Source organism: Capsella rubella, unplaced genomic scaffold (genome assembly GCF_000375325.1).
Source record: "Capsella rubella cultivar Monte Gargano unplaced genomic scaffold, Caprub1_0 scaffold_3, whole genome shotgun sequence".
In the NCBI taxonomy this organism is placed as follows: Eukaryota; Viridiplantae; Streptophyta; class Magnoliopsida; order Brassicales; family Brassicaceae; genus Capsella; species Capsella rubella.
Window position 1 is genome coordinate 4,644,468 of NW_006238921.1, and position 15,555 is coordinate 4,660,022.

At 34.1% G+C, this 15,555-nt stretch overlaps 2 protein-coding genes across 8 annotated transcripts; both read left to right on the top strand.

The window, feature by feature from the left end:
• Positions 1-1,757: 1,757 nt before the first annotated feature.
• Positions 1,758-5,081, top strand: LOC17891525 (putative hydrolase C777.06c). Of its 3 annotated transcripts, none has more exons than XM_023785922.1 (13): positions 1,758-2,031; positions 2,349-2,476; positions 2,579-2,691; positions 2,832-2,873; positions 3,128-3,183; positions 3,313-3,389; positions 3,490-3,612; positions 3,699-3,775; positions 3,858-3,921; positions 4,012-4,062; positions 4,160-4,208; positions 4,356-4,500; positions 4,622-5,081. In XM_023785922.1, the coding sequence occupies exons 1-12, from the start codon at positions 1,851-1,853 to the stop codon at positions 4,472-4,474; spliced, it is 1,080 nt and encodes a 359-aa protein (XP_023641690.1). In that variant the 5' UTR covers positions 1,758-1,850; the 3' UTR covers positions 4,475-4,500; positions 4,622-5,081. The 3 variants fall into 3 exon arrangements, with proteins under 3 accessions (XP_023641690.1, XP_023641691.1, XP_006298000.1); XM_023785923.1 differs by having other exon boundaries at positions 4,672-5,081; XM_006297938.2 differs by having other exon boundaries at positions 4,356-4,668.
• Positions 5,082-8,778: 3,697 nt separating this feature from the next.
• LOC17891851 (protein indeterminate-domain 11) lies at positions 8,779-12,667 on the top strand. 5 transcript variants are annotated; one of them, XM_006296641.2, is made up of 5 exons: positions 8,779-8,839; positions 9,276-9,539; positions 9,911-10,310; positions 10,845-11,710; positions 12,491-12,589. In XM_006296641.2, the coding sequence occupies exons 2-5, from the start codon at positions 9,305-9,307 to the stop codon at positions 12,523-12,525; spliced, it is 1,536 nt and encodes a 511-aa protein (XP_006296703.2). In that variant the 5' UTR covers positions 8,779-8,839; positions 9,276-9,304; the 3' UTR covers positions 12,526-12,589. The 5 variants fall into 5 exon arrangements, with proteins under 5 accessions (XP_006296703.2, XP_023642313.1, XP_023642314.1 ...); XM_023786545.1 differs by lacking the exon at positions 8,779-8,839 and adding an exon at positions 12,613-12,636 and having other exon boundaries at positions 9,140-9,539; positions 12,491-12,529; XM_023786546.1 differs by lacking the exons at positions 8,779-8,839; positions 12,491-12,589 and adding an exon at positions 12,613-12,667 and having other exon boundaries at positions 9,140-9,539.
• Positions 12,668-15,555: the final 2,888 nt, after the last annotated feature.

A 15,555-nucleotide genomic window follows, 5' to 3' on the forward strand; every position in this document is an offset into this window, starting at 1 on the left:
TTCCTTTCTTAAAATCGAGTATCATTTCCATACTTGAACCAGTAACAAGTAGATCATCCACATAGACAGCCACAATAAGAAGATGCTCCTTCTCTTGCTTCTTGTACAATGACGGTTCCTTAGAACACCTTTTAAAACTTAATTCTCCAAGAATCCCATTAAGCTTAATGTTCCACGCTCGGGGTGCTTGCTTAAGTCCGTAAAGCGCCTTATGTAACTTATAAACCTTCTCCTCTTTGTCTTTGATCACAAATCCCTCTGGTTGCTTAACATAGACATCCTCTTTTATTTCTCCATGAAGAAAAGCAGTCTTTACGTCCAAGTGATGTACTTCCCATCCTTTCGATGCCGCTAATGCAATGATAAACCGAATTGTTTCAATTCTGGCTACTGGGGCAAAAACCTCATCAAAATCTATTCCATGTCTTTGAACATATCCCTTTGCCACGAGCCTTGCCTTGTATTTATTAATGCTATTGTCGGAATTTCGTTTTATCTTAAAGACCCACTTCAAACCAATCGATTTAGCTCCAATGGGAAGATCTACTAAGCTCCACGTTTTATTCTTTGTGATAGACACAATCTCCTCTTCGCAAGCATCTTTCCATACTTTTAGTTGATTAGCTTCATTAAAGTCCCATGGTTCTTCATTCATTGACAACAAGAGATGTTCTCCTTCTATTTCTGCTAGAAGCACAAAGTCACTGAGATACCCGGGCAATTTGACTTGTCTTTGTGATCTTCTTAACTCCGGTGCTGCCGTTTGTGGCTGTACTTGCTCTTCCTCATAATCTTGCTCAGACTCATTTACACTCTCTTGTTCTGTTTCATTATCTCGTGGGTCACCAAGCTCTCTGTTTTCATTGATCTCTCTATTTTCTTCTATTTCCTCTGTTTCTTCTCCTCTGTCGAGACCGTGATTTCCAAAGTTCCCAAAGTTTAGAATAAACGTTCCTGATTCCATAGAAAGATCTTCTGAAATAAAGATTTTGTGGTGACGGTCCTTGTCATATCCGATAGCATACCTGTCTAATTCATGATAATTGATTCTGGGTTGGATCCACCTGGTTTGACCCAAATAAGGATTCCATACCAAGAGCCTCGAGCTGTCCTTGAGTACGCATAATAACAAACCGTCACAGTGAAAGACTCTAGATACCTCGACTTGCTTAAGTAGACTTACTTGGTTTATAGATGGAACAACCAAGTCCCCGTGGTTGCGGATTCCTTGGAGATCAAATTTCAAGGAACAAACCCTTGAATCCTTCATCATGAACCCCATAAACTGCTTCCTTGCTCCGGCTGCTGCTCCTGCTTTTTTACCAAAAATCTGTTTTTTAGATAAATCTTCCCACTTTTTGCAAGTAGATCGTGTTGCTCCCAGAGATGTCAATGGAACTCTTGAGAGTATCTCCCCTACCAAATCACATGGAAGATCTGATATTGTCGTCATTCTCTCACACGGACTACGATAGAACTCAAATTAAGGATAGAGAGAGAGAGAGAGACGAATCTCCCCTCTTTATGTACGTAATCAAATTTGTTTATACCTCTCTCTGTATTCCAGCCAATAATAATTGGAGACGACGACACATCATCATCACCATCCCTACAAATTCTGAAAACAAAAGTCACTGGACTTCTTCGACCCAGTGCGAAGCTCAGTTAAAGAGAAACCCAACTAAAAGCCCAAATCTGTGTGGAAATAAAGAGCATGATTTTTTTATTTATTATACTCAGTTAAAACGACAACGTGTGTATCAGAAATCACTTTCGGTCGGAGAGGGTTCGAGCCAGCCAAACCCATAGCGAAAACGTTGCACTTGATCCACCGGATTCAGGATTTGGTAATGGCTGCTATGTCAGCGGTTCTATCTCTGGGTTTAGGCACACTTCGCCCTTCGCATCGCTCCTTGTCCTGTTTCGATTCTCTCCGGTACCAGACATCTTTTCTCCGCTGCCAAAGTCTCATCTCTAGAAATACGACGAGGTCTCCACTCAACAAGATTCTTCAGGCTTGCCTCCAATCCAGTGGGTATCTATCTATTCTCTTTTTTTTTAAACTCAATTTCAATAATTTTGCAACTACAACATCTGAGTCCTTTGATGTGATTGATTTCCACTAGATTTGACTTTACTCTCTATGATTGTTTGACTATAATCAATTACTCAATCCTGTACATACATTGTTTGACTACGTCTGTCGTGTTCGATTGCTGCCATCATCCATTGAACATTCTGATATTTTTTGTTTATAAGTGTCAATCAATGGCTTCTTTGTAGCATTCATTTTTGTATTAGATTTTTGTTGTAACACAACACTTACTATCTTTCTTGTGCTTTATTAGATTCTGCAAATGCTGATGCTTTGGTGTCACCATCCAATGAACATTCTGAGATTGTATTTTTGGGTACCGGAACCAGTGAAGGGATTCCTCGTGTCAGCTGCCTCACTAATCCTTTGAAAACATGTTTGGTATTGTTTTCGCTTTTATCTCTTCTCTTCTTTTAATGATTCATCAACGATTTCAATGCAATCATCCCACTGAAAAAAAGAATCCCGTTTGGTTCTTTCTAGGTCTGCTCAAAAGCAACAGAACCAGGAAACAAGAATAGGAGACTTAACACCAGCATTCTTGTTCGGTACATTAGACCATCCGGGACAAGTAACATCCTCATTGATTGTGGCAAGTAAGTGCACTGAGATGATTAATGTGAATGTGATTTTTCTATTTATCACCATATAAGAATTTTGGTATGATTGATCATAGAGCATCCGACATTCATTTACATTATTGTATGCTGACTTCTTAACTCCCTTGTTTTGGCAGGTTCTTCTACCATAGTGCGCTTAAATGGTTTCCCTCCTTCGGGTTAGTTTTCTTCCCATCCACCATTAAGGATCCAATTGTCAAAAAATGAAATGTCATTAAACTTCTTGGATCCCCCTATTAGATTATGATGCTTCTTACACTACTTCTTTTTATTTTTTATACTGTGAACAAGTATGCTCAGTTGAACTCTCTGTTTATCATTAGTCCCTTATAATAATTCTGTCACACTGTGATTGTTTTATCGTTGATTCTATGGCCATCCCTATGATACCTAGTTGTGCTTTTCTTGTCAGGCTAAGAACACTTGATGCGGTTATAATTACTCATTCTCATGCTGACGCAATTGGAGGTCTCTGAAACTGAAAAGTTAAATCTTGCTACCATCATTTGCTTTCCATGTTTTTTTCTCCTGTAGACACATGTGTTGTCTCCTTAATTGAAAGTCTTCTTCTCCATTGTTTTGTTTTGTGCTATCCAGGTCTTGATGATCTCCGTGATTGGACAAACAATGTCCAACCTCACATACCGATTTACACTGCTATGCGTGATCTTGAGGTTTACCTGTTTTACCTACACTCCAAAATGTTTCCCTCGTCTCTCACGATAATAGTTCAGTTGCTAAATAAGGCTCTCCACTTTGACATGTGAATCTCAGGTGATGAAGAAGACCCATTATTACTTGGTTGATACAAGTGTGATCATACCCGGTGCTGCAGTCTCAGAGTTGGAGTTTAAAATCATACAAGAGGACCAACCATTTGTGGTAAATGATCTAAAGGTAACACCATTATTTCTGGCTTATAATCATCAAGGCTACTATGATCAGATGATAAGGCAATGAATTGGATATTTTAACTGTTTCAGATCACCCCATTACCTGTGTGGCATGGAAGTAACTACCGTTCCCTTGGTTTCCGGTTTGGTAATGTCTGCTACATAAGGTAAACAAACACACACACTTCCCTCTACCATTTTTGTTCACGAATATCAGAGTCTTTAGTTATCATATTGTAATATATGCAGCGATGTCAATGACATACCGGAAGAAACCTACCCGCTCCTTAAAGACTGTGATCTCCTAATTATGGTAATCTCAACTCTCTCACCCATCACGTCTATTTTTCTTCCTTCGACAAAGATAGCTGACTACCCAAGACACATATCTTCCTCTCTGTAGGATGCTTTGAGGCCTGACCGGTCTTCAGCAACACACTTTGGCCTCCCAAGGGTATAGAGCTTGCTTCCATTCTCCTCATTTATATTTGATTCTTTATCTTGGCAATCTATTTTCAATCATCAAATTCACATTTGTTTCCATCCTTCAGGCGTTAGAGGAAGTTCGGAAAATCAAACCAAAAAGAACCCTTTTCACCGGTACAATCTGCTAAATCACATCTTGAATAGTATATATCTTCTTTTTTTTTGTTGGTCAATGAATAGTATCTATCTAAGATTGTGATAGACATCCTTTTCTTGGTCAAACTTTGAGTAATATTGTTCTATTTTTTTTTCTTTCTGAAGGAATGATGCACTTGATGGACCACGAGAAGGTGAGCGAAGAACTGGAGAAACTAATGGTCACAGAAGGCATCGATGTCCAATTGAGCTACGATGGTCTTCGTGTACCAATCTCAATTTGACTCGGTTTATTCATATTTTTCCCCCGGTATAAACGGTTCATAATTAATCATACCTTATACAAATATCCAATTTTTTTTTCTCTTGTTGTTATTGTCTTTGTGTAATGTGTTCACAAAGTCACTCAACAGACTTTTTATTGTAAGCAGTTTGGTTATATACAAGTTTCGGTTTTCTTAAACCGGTTTGATTAAAACAGCTGGACCACGAGAGAGAGAAACGGTGACGTTTTGATAATAGGGACAGTGGCAAGAGGAAGACCAGAAACGGAAAACACGGGAACGGATGTGTTCATAAGGGCCGTCTGCCCAGTCGGCGACCAGATTGCATGGCTCTGTTCAAGTTACAGTCCAGTTATCCCATGGCACGTGTCCCTGTCGGTCCGGTACGGTCCCCCTCGACCGGTCGCTCTCACGCGTGTCTATTACCGAAGGTGACAGACATATGAGAGGAGGATTCCCTCTTAAAATTTACATTATCCTTTTCTTTCTTATTATAAACAATAAATGAGAGAGTTCTTAAGCATTTTTTTTTGAAATTTCAAAATTTGTAAAAAAACTTACTGTATATAACTAAACTACACTATTAGAGAGTTTGGCTGTAGAACTATTTTAACGTCTTACGAAAAAAACTAGAACCTTAAAAACGACGTCGACGAGAAAGAAAAAAAAAATCAACTATTAGGTGCGACTGTTAAAAAAGAAAGAGAAATTAAATTAACACTTTAATTTTGGGGGTGTTAACTTAATCATTTAAGTAATGTATTGAATTGAATTGTTGAACAGGAGAAATAGAGATGGGGTCCTTTATGTTAGCTCAATCATTTTCATAATAACAAAAGTTGTCCCTACTGTTTTTTTTTCCTGATATGTGCTGCTCCGCTCGTGAACTCTCTCAGCAGCTGTGACTTATTGACTCTCTACTGCACTGTAACTCACAAACCATTCATACTCTTAAATTATTACAAGAAAAAGAACGATTCAGTTATGTTATACCAAGACCCTTGTTCTAGCCCTGGGCACGAAGCGAATATTCGGAAAATTTGTGATATTTGTTATTTGCTTCGCCTCGACTGAATAGTTGATTTTGCTATTTGCTTCGATTCGTAAATTTTCGAGTATTCGGTACTTCGAATATTCGGATTTTTCGTAATATTTGCGAATTACTTGTTTCGCTTTGCTTCGAACCATCTAATTTTTTTTGAAATAAAAAAACATATAGTACATAAATATAAAGTGCAAAATATGAAATATTAGAGGTTTATATTTGACATGTTTTCAAAATAAGAAGGAAATATAACCACCGTCCATAAAATTCTCACATTTTATTTTTAATAATGATTTTTGTAGTAAAGTTTTATTTGCTTAAAACAACATTTAGCAACAAAAAAAAATCCAACAAGCCAAAATATAATAATTTAAATAATAGACCTATCATATATATACCCAAATCTATAAATACACATATTATATATATTATATGTATTATATAATAATTTATATTTTTATATATATATAAATATACGAAGCGAAGCGGATATTCGGCACAAAAAAATCAATATTTGTTATTTGCTTCGGTTTTTACGAATACTAGATTTTCATATTTGCTTCGGTTCAATATCTTATAGATATTTGAATTTTTCGAATCGAATCGAAACGAATATCGAAACAAAGCGAATCTAACGAATATTTTGCCCAGGGCTACCTTGTTCTTATACGTTGTATCAGATCTAGTCCTCATGTATCACAATTAGTCATTAGAAAATCACAAAAAAACTTTGTTAACACATGCAAGATTTCTAATGATCTAGAGAAAAAAAGTTATATACTTAATTATGTTGTGTCAGAATATGATATATATGTTTATTAATCTATGCCATGCATAGCTGACATGGAGACAGAGACGTATAATCTTTTTTATAGACCCATAATTTCAGGACTGTTGAATAAATTAAATACTATACTACTATATAATACATTGCCTTCTCCCACCTCCCAAGCTAGTAGTTTCATCTAAATTGATATTTTATTTTCATGTCAGCCTTACTGTTTTGCTCATAGTTTACTGAGAATGGACGATGTGTTTATTTTTTCAGATCTATATATACGAGAGACTCAGTTTTCAACATCATCATTTAGTGGATTCTCCGTATGTGTGATTGTGAAGATTTAATTTAAACCACATGACCTCGAGATTGTGTGGTTTACGAGGCCTATTAGTCCCCAATTAGGTTGTTTATATTCAAATTTAAAAACATTACTGTATATAATTAGATTAATGGGTTTCCTATTATAAAGTTAGTTTAATGTGTGGGGTGAGCTGGTGTTTCATATTGGGAAGAGGATCGGACAAATCACTATTAAGGAAAAAGGCTTTAAAATAATTGTGGAATAAAACAAGAACAAGACAAAAACACGAAACATTTTCTATTAGTAATTCATTTTCAGATTACACCGCTTTTTAGTTAATTAAGTGTGTAAGACTTACCCTAAAACTTTTGGTGCATGCTTGTTAAGGAAAATAACTAAAGGGTAATTAATGGTTTTGGCAGTTTCTACTTAAATGCAAAACGCAATTAATTATATGACGGCGGCAAACGTGTAGTAAAATTTCTAGCAATATGTTGTAAATTTGTAATGTATCATACTACATATCATGGTAATGTCGAACAAGTGCATATTATTTTCAGACTACTAATATTTGTTATTAGTAAGTTTATAGTTCATACTTCAGACTAATGTAATATTCTAGATGCATGGGAGTCACCAAATTGAATATGACTAGGTATATATGCGAGTTAGTATATGACTCCGACACTCGAGTGGACATCTATGAAATTTTTCTATTTATATTTATATCTTTTGCTTTCCACATTTATGTTAAAAGTAAAAATACTAAAATGGTGGAAAACATGAAAATGGATCATACCATAAACACATATTTTTACAACAGTTCACATTTCAAGTCCTGTAAATTTACATGGTAGCGTGGATTACATATTTGTCTGGAAATGCAATATTTTTTAAAGGCAAGTTAATTTATTTTCCGGTAAAGAAGCACGGAGTCATGTGTGTGACAAAGAAGTCAAGTATATGCTAATAAATCATACCTATACTAATATGTTTTTTTGTCTTCATCATTTTTTTTTTGTTAAAAGTTTAACAAATAATATGTTTTGAGTATTAAAATTTTCATATAATACTAAATAGTTAATAACGATGAAACGGTAGTGATAATACAATGTATTATTATCTATTATTTGTATATACTTTTTCAAAAAAAAATCTATTATTTGTATATATTGCATGGCTTTTATTGGCACGGCGGCCCTTAGGAACGTTGAAAATTTTCCACTTCTCTCTATCATTCCTTTTCTGGTATAATAATCTTTCAACTTTTGAATCATACATTTATACGTATGAATAATTTTGGGTAATATTTAATATCCATTTTCCATTAAATTGTATAATCTTCTAGAAATTTTTGTATATTTGGGTCGTAAAGTAGGTTAGGGCATGCGGCACTGACACATGATTATTAATCCTTTTAAATTCTTTTCATCAATCCATTTGAAGCAAACTCTCTCAATTTTTATTTTAACATGAAAAGCATCAAATCGTAAAGAAGAAAAAAAAAAGATGCAAAGAGAAAGGTTACCTTTTTAGCACAAATCCTCAAATATAATCAATGACTCAATCATAGCTTATTAATTTCTGTAAATGACAGTATAAAGCTGTAAAAAAATAGTTAAAACTTTCAACTCAGAAGAATTAGTTAAAGTTCATTTTGGTCGACAAATACTCTAGTTGATCGTAAATAAGTATTTTTGTGTCACAAACTTTTTTGGTGCGATACGTAAACTAGTAATTTCTGAATCATGGAACATAGTGAAATTTATAATTCCAAAGCTGTAATATAGTATATGTCTACTGCTTCTCGAGAGATGTAACAAAAGAAAACTAAAAAAATTGCAAAGAGCTCTTTCTGCAAGCTTTCCACAGAGCTTGTGAGAAAGTTATATTTATCTTTTAGCCACCATTCTTGTAATAAAAATGAACAAATATAAAAATCTTCAATAATTTAAATTTCGAAAGAATACGGATTTTTTTTTTTTTTTTGCAGGTAATGATAAAAGAAAGGACATATTGATATTTCTACGAAAATAAATAAATAAAAAAGAGCAGAAAATGCCATTTTTTTCTTAGCGGTAGGGTTAACCAATTCTTTCTTTAATTTTCTCCTATTTTAATTTTATATTTTTGCATCAGTACTCGGTTTCAAATACAGAGAGAGAGAGAGAGAAGAAGAAGATAATAGAGTTTCTCTTGTCCACCACAATCTCTTTCTCTCTCCCTCTCTACTTCTAGGTATTTTGGATTTGCCATCCCATCTTCTTCTTCTGTTCTTTTTTTTGTTTTCTTTAAACTTCTTCTAGGTAGTTCTGTGTTGTAATTTGTTGTTACCTTTTATTTTGTTTTCGTGTTGATTTCAAACATGAACCAGCAAAAGTGGATAGATATTGTATCTTGGGTTGAAGCCAAAGAAGGAAGTTAATATATATATATATATATATACACACAAGACACAATCAAAAAAGTTTGGAGATTATATATATATAGAGAGTTAGAGAGAGTCTCATTTCTTGTATGTTTCTGTTTAATCTTCTCTTTTGTCTCGCTCTTTTTTTTTTTTTTTTAATCTTTATCAGTATATATATGTCTGTATATATAGATAATAGATCTGAACAAAGTTTGTCGATTTCTAACTTATATTTGCTTCTTCTTCTTTCTTTCTTTTTTTAAGGTTTTTTATTTTGTTTGTTTCGTTTGGTGATGATGAACAAAGACATGTTACTTCATCAGCATCATCATCAACCACAACAAGATGAGAATATGTCGAATCTAACATCAGCTTCTGGTGATCAAGCAAGTGTCTCTTCGGGAAACATAACTGAAGCTAGTGGCTCTAATTACTTCCCTCACCATCAGCAACAACAACAACAAGAACAGTTCTGTCTTCCAGATTCACAGCCTCAAAAGAAAAGGAGAAACCAACCAGGCAATCCAGGTTCGTGTAATGATTTAAAAATATTACAATTTCTTTTCTTTATTTTCTTGGTTTTGGAACCGATCCAATTATTTGATACAGTCATCTTCTTGGAAATTATGGGTCTTTCTCCCCAAAAAGAATATTCTTTTTACCCTTTTTGTTCTCTTTATCATCTCTATTCTAACTAAGCAAAATAATTCCAAAAACCACCTATTTTAGTGTATATATCTTTGAATTATTTTTTTTTGGCTTGGTTGATATAGTTTTGCTTACTGTTGAGCAAAAACCAAGATGAAAATTTTAATAAAACTGTAACTTTATATTAGTGTTTACTGAGTTTTTCTGACATTATATAATTAGGCCAGTATTTTTTTTAAAATAATTTTCAGACCCGGAATCAGAAGTAATAGCTTTATCACCAAAAACACTAATGGCAACAAACAGATTCGTGTGTGAGATCTGCAGCAAAGGTTTCCAAAGAGACCAGAATTTACAGCTTCACAGAAGAGGTCACAATCTACCATGGAAGCTGAAACAAAGATCCAACAAAGAAGTGATAAGGAAGAAAGTCTACGTCTGTCCAGAAGCAACTTGTGTCCACCATGACCCATCTAGAGCTCTCGGTGACTTAACCGGTATCAAGAAGCATTTTTGCAGAAAACATGGCGAGAAGAAGTGGAAATGTGACAAATGCTCTAAGAAGTATGCTGTTCAATCTGACTGCAAGGCTCATTCTAAGACTTGTGGCACCAAAGAATACAGATGTGACTGTGGCACTCTCTTTTCTAGGTAAAACATTAATCCCCTCTCCAACGTTACATATTTAATTAACTCTATTTTCGTTGATTTCTGTTTATTAAATTGATTTTAAGAATATACTACAAGTAATTACAAATCGATATTAATGATCATGATGAATATGAGAGATATACGATGTGGTGTTGTAAGAACTGGAGGGACACATGGTACACAGTTTTATCTGTTGTGCTATGAGTAATTTCAATTAATTTGAAAGAGGACAAAATTGGTAGCTCAAAAGAATCTTCATTTATATTATTGAACTAGTTCAGGGTACTTTTCTTCATTTCTTTTTCCCCCTTCAAAAAAAATAAAACTATTATGATTTTTTTTTTCCTTGCATTAATCATTCATCTTATAATTCATATGTGATCGCTACATGCTTTAGATGGACCACATGACTTTTTAAGTTTCTCTCAGTGTGTGTGAAAAAAAAAGATGAAACTTTTCTTTATTCTTATTGATTAACGTATTATTGATCATTTCATGAGTTTTTTTTTTGTTTGTTTGTGGTAAATTTAACAGGAGGGATAGTTTCATAACTCATAGAGCATTTTGTGAAGCATTGGCTGAAGAGACCGCAAGAGAAGTAGTACTGCCACAGAACCAGAACAATCAACAAAACCCTCTTTTGATTCATCAATCTTCTTCTTATCCTCATCAACATCAAACTCAACCAAACGTAAACGTCTCTTCTTCATCTTCATCCTCCCACAACATCATCAATAGCCTTCACTTCGAACATGCCAACAATGGTACTAGCCATGGAAACAGTAGCAGCAACCATCTCCATACATTTTCCATGAAGAAAGAGCAACAAAACAATGACCATAACATCAGTTACCACCATAGTATCCCTCCTTGGCTTGCTCCTCATCCACGCGATCTCACATCTTCAAACCCTAACCCTAGTAACGGTGGAGGAGGAGGTTTGTTCTCTCTTGCGTCTCCGGCTATGTCAGCCACCGCATTGCTCCAGAAAGCAGCCCAAATGGGTTCTACAAAGACACCTCCTTTACCACCAACCACGGGTTTCGAGAGGTCAACTCATAATAAAAACCTCACGACGACAATGGCGCCCATGATGACGTCACCATCTGCATTCAACAACAACAACAGTCAAGTTATGTTTCAAGACTACAACGCTTCCGGGTTTGATAATCAAGGTGGAGAAGAAGCATTCGACGAAGCGTTTGGCGGGTTCTTGAGAACAAACGAAGCTACAGCCACAAGATCAGACAAGAGCAAAAGCGGTGGAGGAGAAGGTTTGACGAGAGATTTCTTGGGGTTAAGACCGTTAATGTCACATAACGAGATCCTAAGTTTTGCTGGTCTTGGGAATTGCATCAATACCTCTGCTTCTGAGCAGCTTCACCCAAAGCCTTGGCAGGGTTAGTCTAGTTTTTTTTGCTCGTAATATTATTATGAACCTATATATCTATGAAACAAAAATTAATTAATATATGTGTATATATTAAATATATAGTTAGTTTTCTACTTTCATAATCTTTTATCTTGTATTGAATCTTTCGTTTTATATATATTACCAAAGGAGAATCAAAATGGTGAAAGTTTATACACAAACATTTGATTATATTTTCACGTTTCGTCTATTTCATATTGCTTCTGTTTTCCTCTTTATTTTATTTTTCTTGGATTATAAGAAACAAGCTCATGATTATCGGTCAACTCATAAACAATTTTTTTGGTTATATTATATATATCACGGGGAAGATTTGGTACGTACGTAGGTAGGTCAGGAGGTATTTTAATCACTTGTATTTACTAATTAATTAAGATCCTCATGGTTGTATCTTTGTATGAATTATTTATCATTTAGTTGCATGAACTAAAATTTATAATCAGCAATGTTAATTTAGTTCACTTTTTTTTTATGCAATAAAAGTATCTCGACTTTAATTTTCAAACCCATTTTCGTTTCTTCTTCTTTTTTTTTTTTTTTTCTTTTTTTTAATTTTAAAAGCCAAGATTTTTTACTTATGATACATTTACAAATTTATGATTAGGTAATTTTCTTTAATTCAACCATTCATGATAAGGTAATCGAAAGAGAATAAAAAATGAAAAATGAAAAGAGAAGAAAGAATGAAATATATAAGAAGAAACTACTGAGTACTGACTACGAAATGTGGCACATGAAAAGCATAAAGGAAAGAGAGGAGGATATGCATTGGATTCGATCTAAGAGGGTGGTGACTCATCTTTTGCTAATAAGCCTATTTCGTAAAATTGTTTTTTTCTTCTTCTTATTATTGGATCTCATCTCATGCAGGCACACAAGTGGGATCCAACAAAGGATAGGGACACATCACGTTTTGCTTGGTGGCATTGCATGTATTAATATTATTTATGAAAATCTTTTTATTAGACATGGACATAACTTTATAATATGCTATTGCTGATTACACATTAAAGCATCCTTTAAATCGATGATCCCTTTATTGATTTAGTTTGCAGCTCTTCATCAATTGATAATTGAAAATTTTATATTATGCTCCAGTTTATATATATGTACCTAGTTTACCTGGCTATATATTATTTGTATGGTTTGTGTGTGTGGTATATCGGTAAAGAATAACCTTCACATGCAATAAAGTATCGAAAATGATTGAAATAAATGAAGATGTCTTCTTGTTTTTCGACGTGGCGGATGTGACATGCATAGTTTTTCAATAATTTTTCAAGGTTTCTATGCTAAATAAGCATTTGTCACGTAAGGTTTATAAATAAAGAGTTCAAAAAGATCTGTTATATCTATATACGACTTAAAGTTTTTATAATTAGCCTATGATCACAAATGGATGTTTTTGTTATAACTTTACAAAAGCTGTGTATTTACGTACTTCAGAAACTTGCAAAAATAAGAAAAGAAGAAATTGAATCGCAAAAGAATGAAAGAGTATGTATATTTGATTCTTGAATCTTGAGAGGTGTAATGTCAGTTCATATAACCACGTCTGGAACGATCATACCTGTTACATGCATTTTTAGGAATGTATGCAAAATAATCATATACCATAAGTTTTACATGTAAAAATTCAGTTAAAGGTGTCAACTATAGAGAGGAGGACCCATGAATTTGTCAATGTCATGATGATGATTTTGGCATTTGTAAGGTTTGCTTTTTGTCTGATTTTAATGAAGTGATCCCACAGTCACTGTTTAGTATTTACTTGTTTTCTTTTTTTTTTTTTGCTTGTCAAAGACAATGACTTTTGCAAAGAAGGGTGTTATGTGATCTGTTTTGATTTTTGTTAAATTAGGGTTTGTTATGGTTTTCCAACTCAAAACCAATTGGTAATGAGTGGATTGACCCTAATCCCTTATATATTATTGAAGTCCCCTCACATCATCCGATGTGGGATCTTTTCTCCACATGTTAAATTAGGGTTTGTTATGGGCTTTCAACTCAAAACCAATTGGCAATGAGTGGATTGACCCTAATCCCTTATATATTATTGAAGTCCCCTCACATCATCCGATGTGGGATCTTTTCTCCACACGCCCCCTCGAGATAATGGTTCTTTTAGCCATTAATCTCGACAGAATCCATCACGCCCCCTCAAGATAATGCTCTTCTAGCTATCTCAATGGAATTTGGCCTTTTTTTGGGCCATCAATTAATGGGGTGATCGGGCCTCTTTCCGGGCCGGATTAATTAATGGGTCAGCGTGTGTTCGGGCTCTGATACCATGTTAAATTAGGGTTTGTTATGGGCTTCCAACTCAAAACCAATTGGCAATGAGTGGATTGACCCTAATCCCTTATATATTATTGAAGTCCCCTCACATCATCCGATGTGTGATCTTTTCTCCACAATTTTGCAAAAGAGAGGTTCGGTCCGCGTCTACTTTTACCGTGTAACCCTCATGTTGCAGAGATTATGAGTTCAGAAGAGCAGCTCGCTCGCTTTTAAACATAATAGCTTCAAACCATTTAAGTCGATAGAGAGATTTTGGGTTACGAATAAGATTGATCCAAATACGGTGTCGTGGAGCAAGTTTCTGAAAATGGATATCACACCACTCACTCGTCCTCTTTGGCATTACCAATCATTGTTTCTTCATTGACGAGGGGAAGAAAGTTGCTGTGCTTTAATTTTCGATCTACTCCGCAGTGACGACCTAAAAGCTCACATCATTGGAGATGGAGTTGATGCATACTTAAAAATATGTGAATATCGAAAGAGCTGGAGGATGTTGAACATTCTTACTCAATTAAGTTCTCTTCTTATGTTCCAAGTTTATATAAATCAACCAACCAACCAAGGCAACCGGAAAAGTAAAAAGCAAGAAAAAGATAGAGATACATTATTAATTAGTTAGTTTATTAATTAGATTAAAAAAAAACATTATTAATTAGTTTCATTTGCCATGCTTTATTTGTTTCAAGCATATCTCATGTTTTCACTCATTTCATTTCATGTCCTTATGAACGAATAAGACTGTTTTCACTCAGTTATTATAATTTGTTTTTGCTATTTACAATTAGGATATATTAGAGGGAAATTGTAAGTCATAGTATCAGTTGACCATTTTATTAACTAAATGTCACTGATCTTTTTTTAATTAGGTGGATATTTTTTTGACGATTTTAACCCTACACACTTGTTACACTGAATTTTTTTGGAACAAAAAAACGTGTTGTGGGCCATGATAAAGATGATGTGGTTGACGAAACTGATGACGCCGAGGTTAGCTGATTTAATACGTGTTACCAGATAACCAAATCAGTATACAATGTGTGTTTCATTCAGTTTATTTCTTATTATTTTGTTATTTATTTGTTTTATACAGTTTTATCATACATATATATTTACGTACTTGTATAAAATATTTATATTACCGGTTTATATAAATACTCAATTTAACGGATAATATGTAACTTACCGCGATAACATATTATTTAACATGTTTTAAAAAAAGTTATCGAATGCTTTTAATCACTGATGAACAGTGTTATCGAATTCATGAAAATATATATCGGTTTGAGTTTATAATACAGTGGTTAGGCTTTAGATTTTACAACCAAACAAAAATGTATTTTTGTTTGTGTTTATGAAATAGTGGTTAGGGTTTAGATTTTGTAATTAAACAAAATTATATTTTGGTTAGGGTTGACAAAATAGTGGTTAGGGTTTAGTTTTTGTAATTAAACGAAATTATAATTTTGGTTTGGGTTGACGAAATAGTGGTTAGGTTTTAGATTTTGTAAT

Coding starts and splice junctions, on each gene's coding strand:
- LOC17891525 (XM_023785922.1), top strand. CDS start 1,851: ATGGCTGCTATGTCAGCGGTTCTATCTCTGGGTTTAGGCACACTTCGC. Junction 2,692..2,831: donor ATCCTCATTGATTGTGGCAA/GTAAGTGCACTG, acceptor TTGTTTTGGCAG/GTTCTTCTACCATAGTGCGC. Junction 2,874..3,127: donor AAATGGTTTCCCTCCTTCGG/GTTAGTTTTCTT, acceptor TTTTCTTGTCAG/GCTAAGAACACTTGATGCGG.
- LOC17891851 (XM_006296641.2), top strand. CDS start 9,305: ATGATGAACAAAGACATGTTACTTCATCAGCATCATCATCAACCACAA. Junction 9,540..9,910: donor AAACCAACCAGGCAATCCAG/GTTCGTGTAATG, acceptor AATAATTTTCAG/ACCCGGAATCAGAAGTAATA. Junction 11,711..12,490: donor TCACCCAAAGCCTTGGCAGG/GTTAGTCTAGTT, acceptor AAAAGCATAAAG/GAAAGAGAGGAGGATATGCA.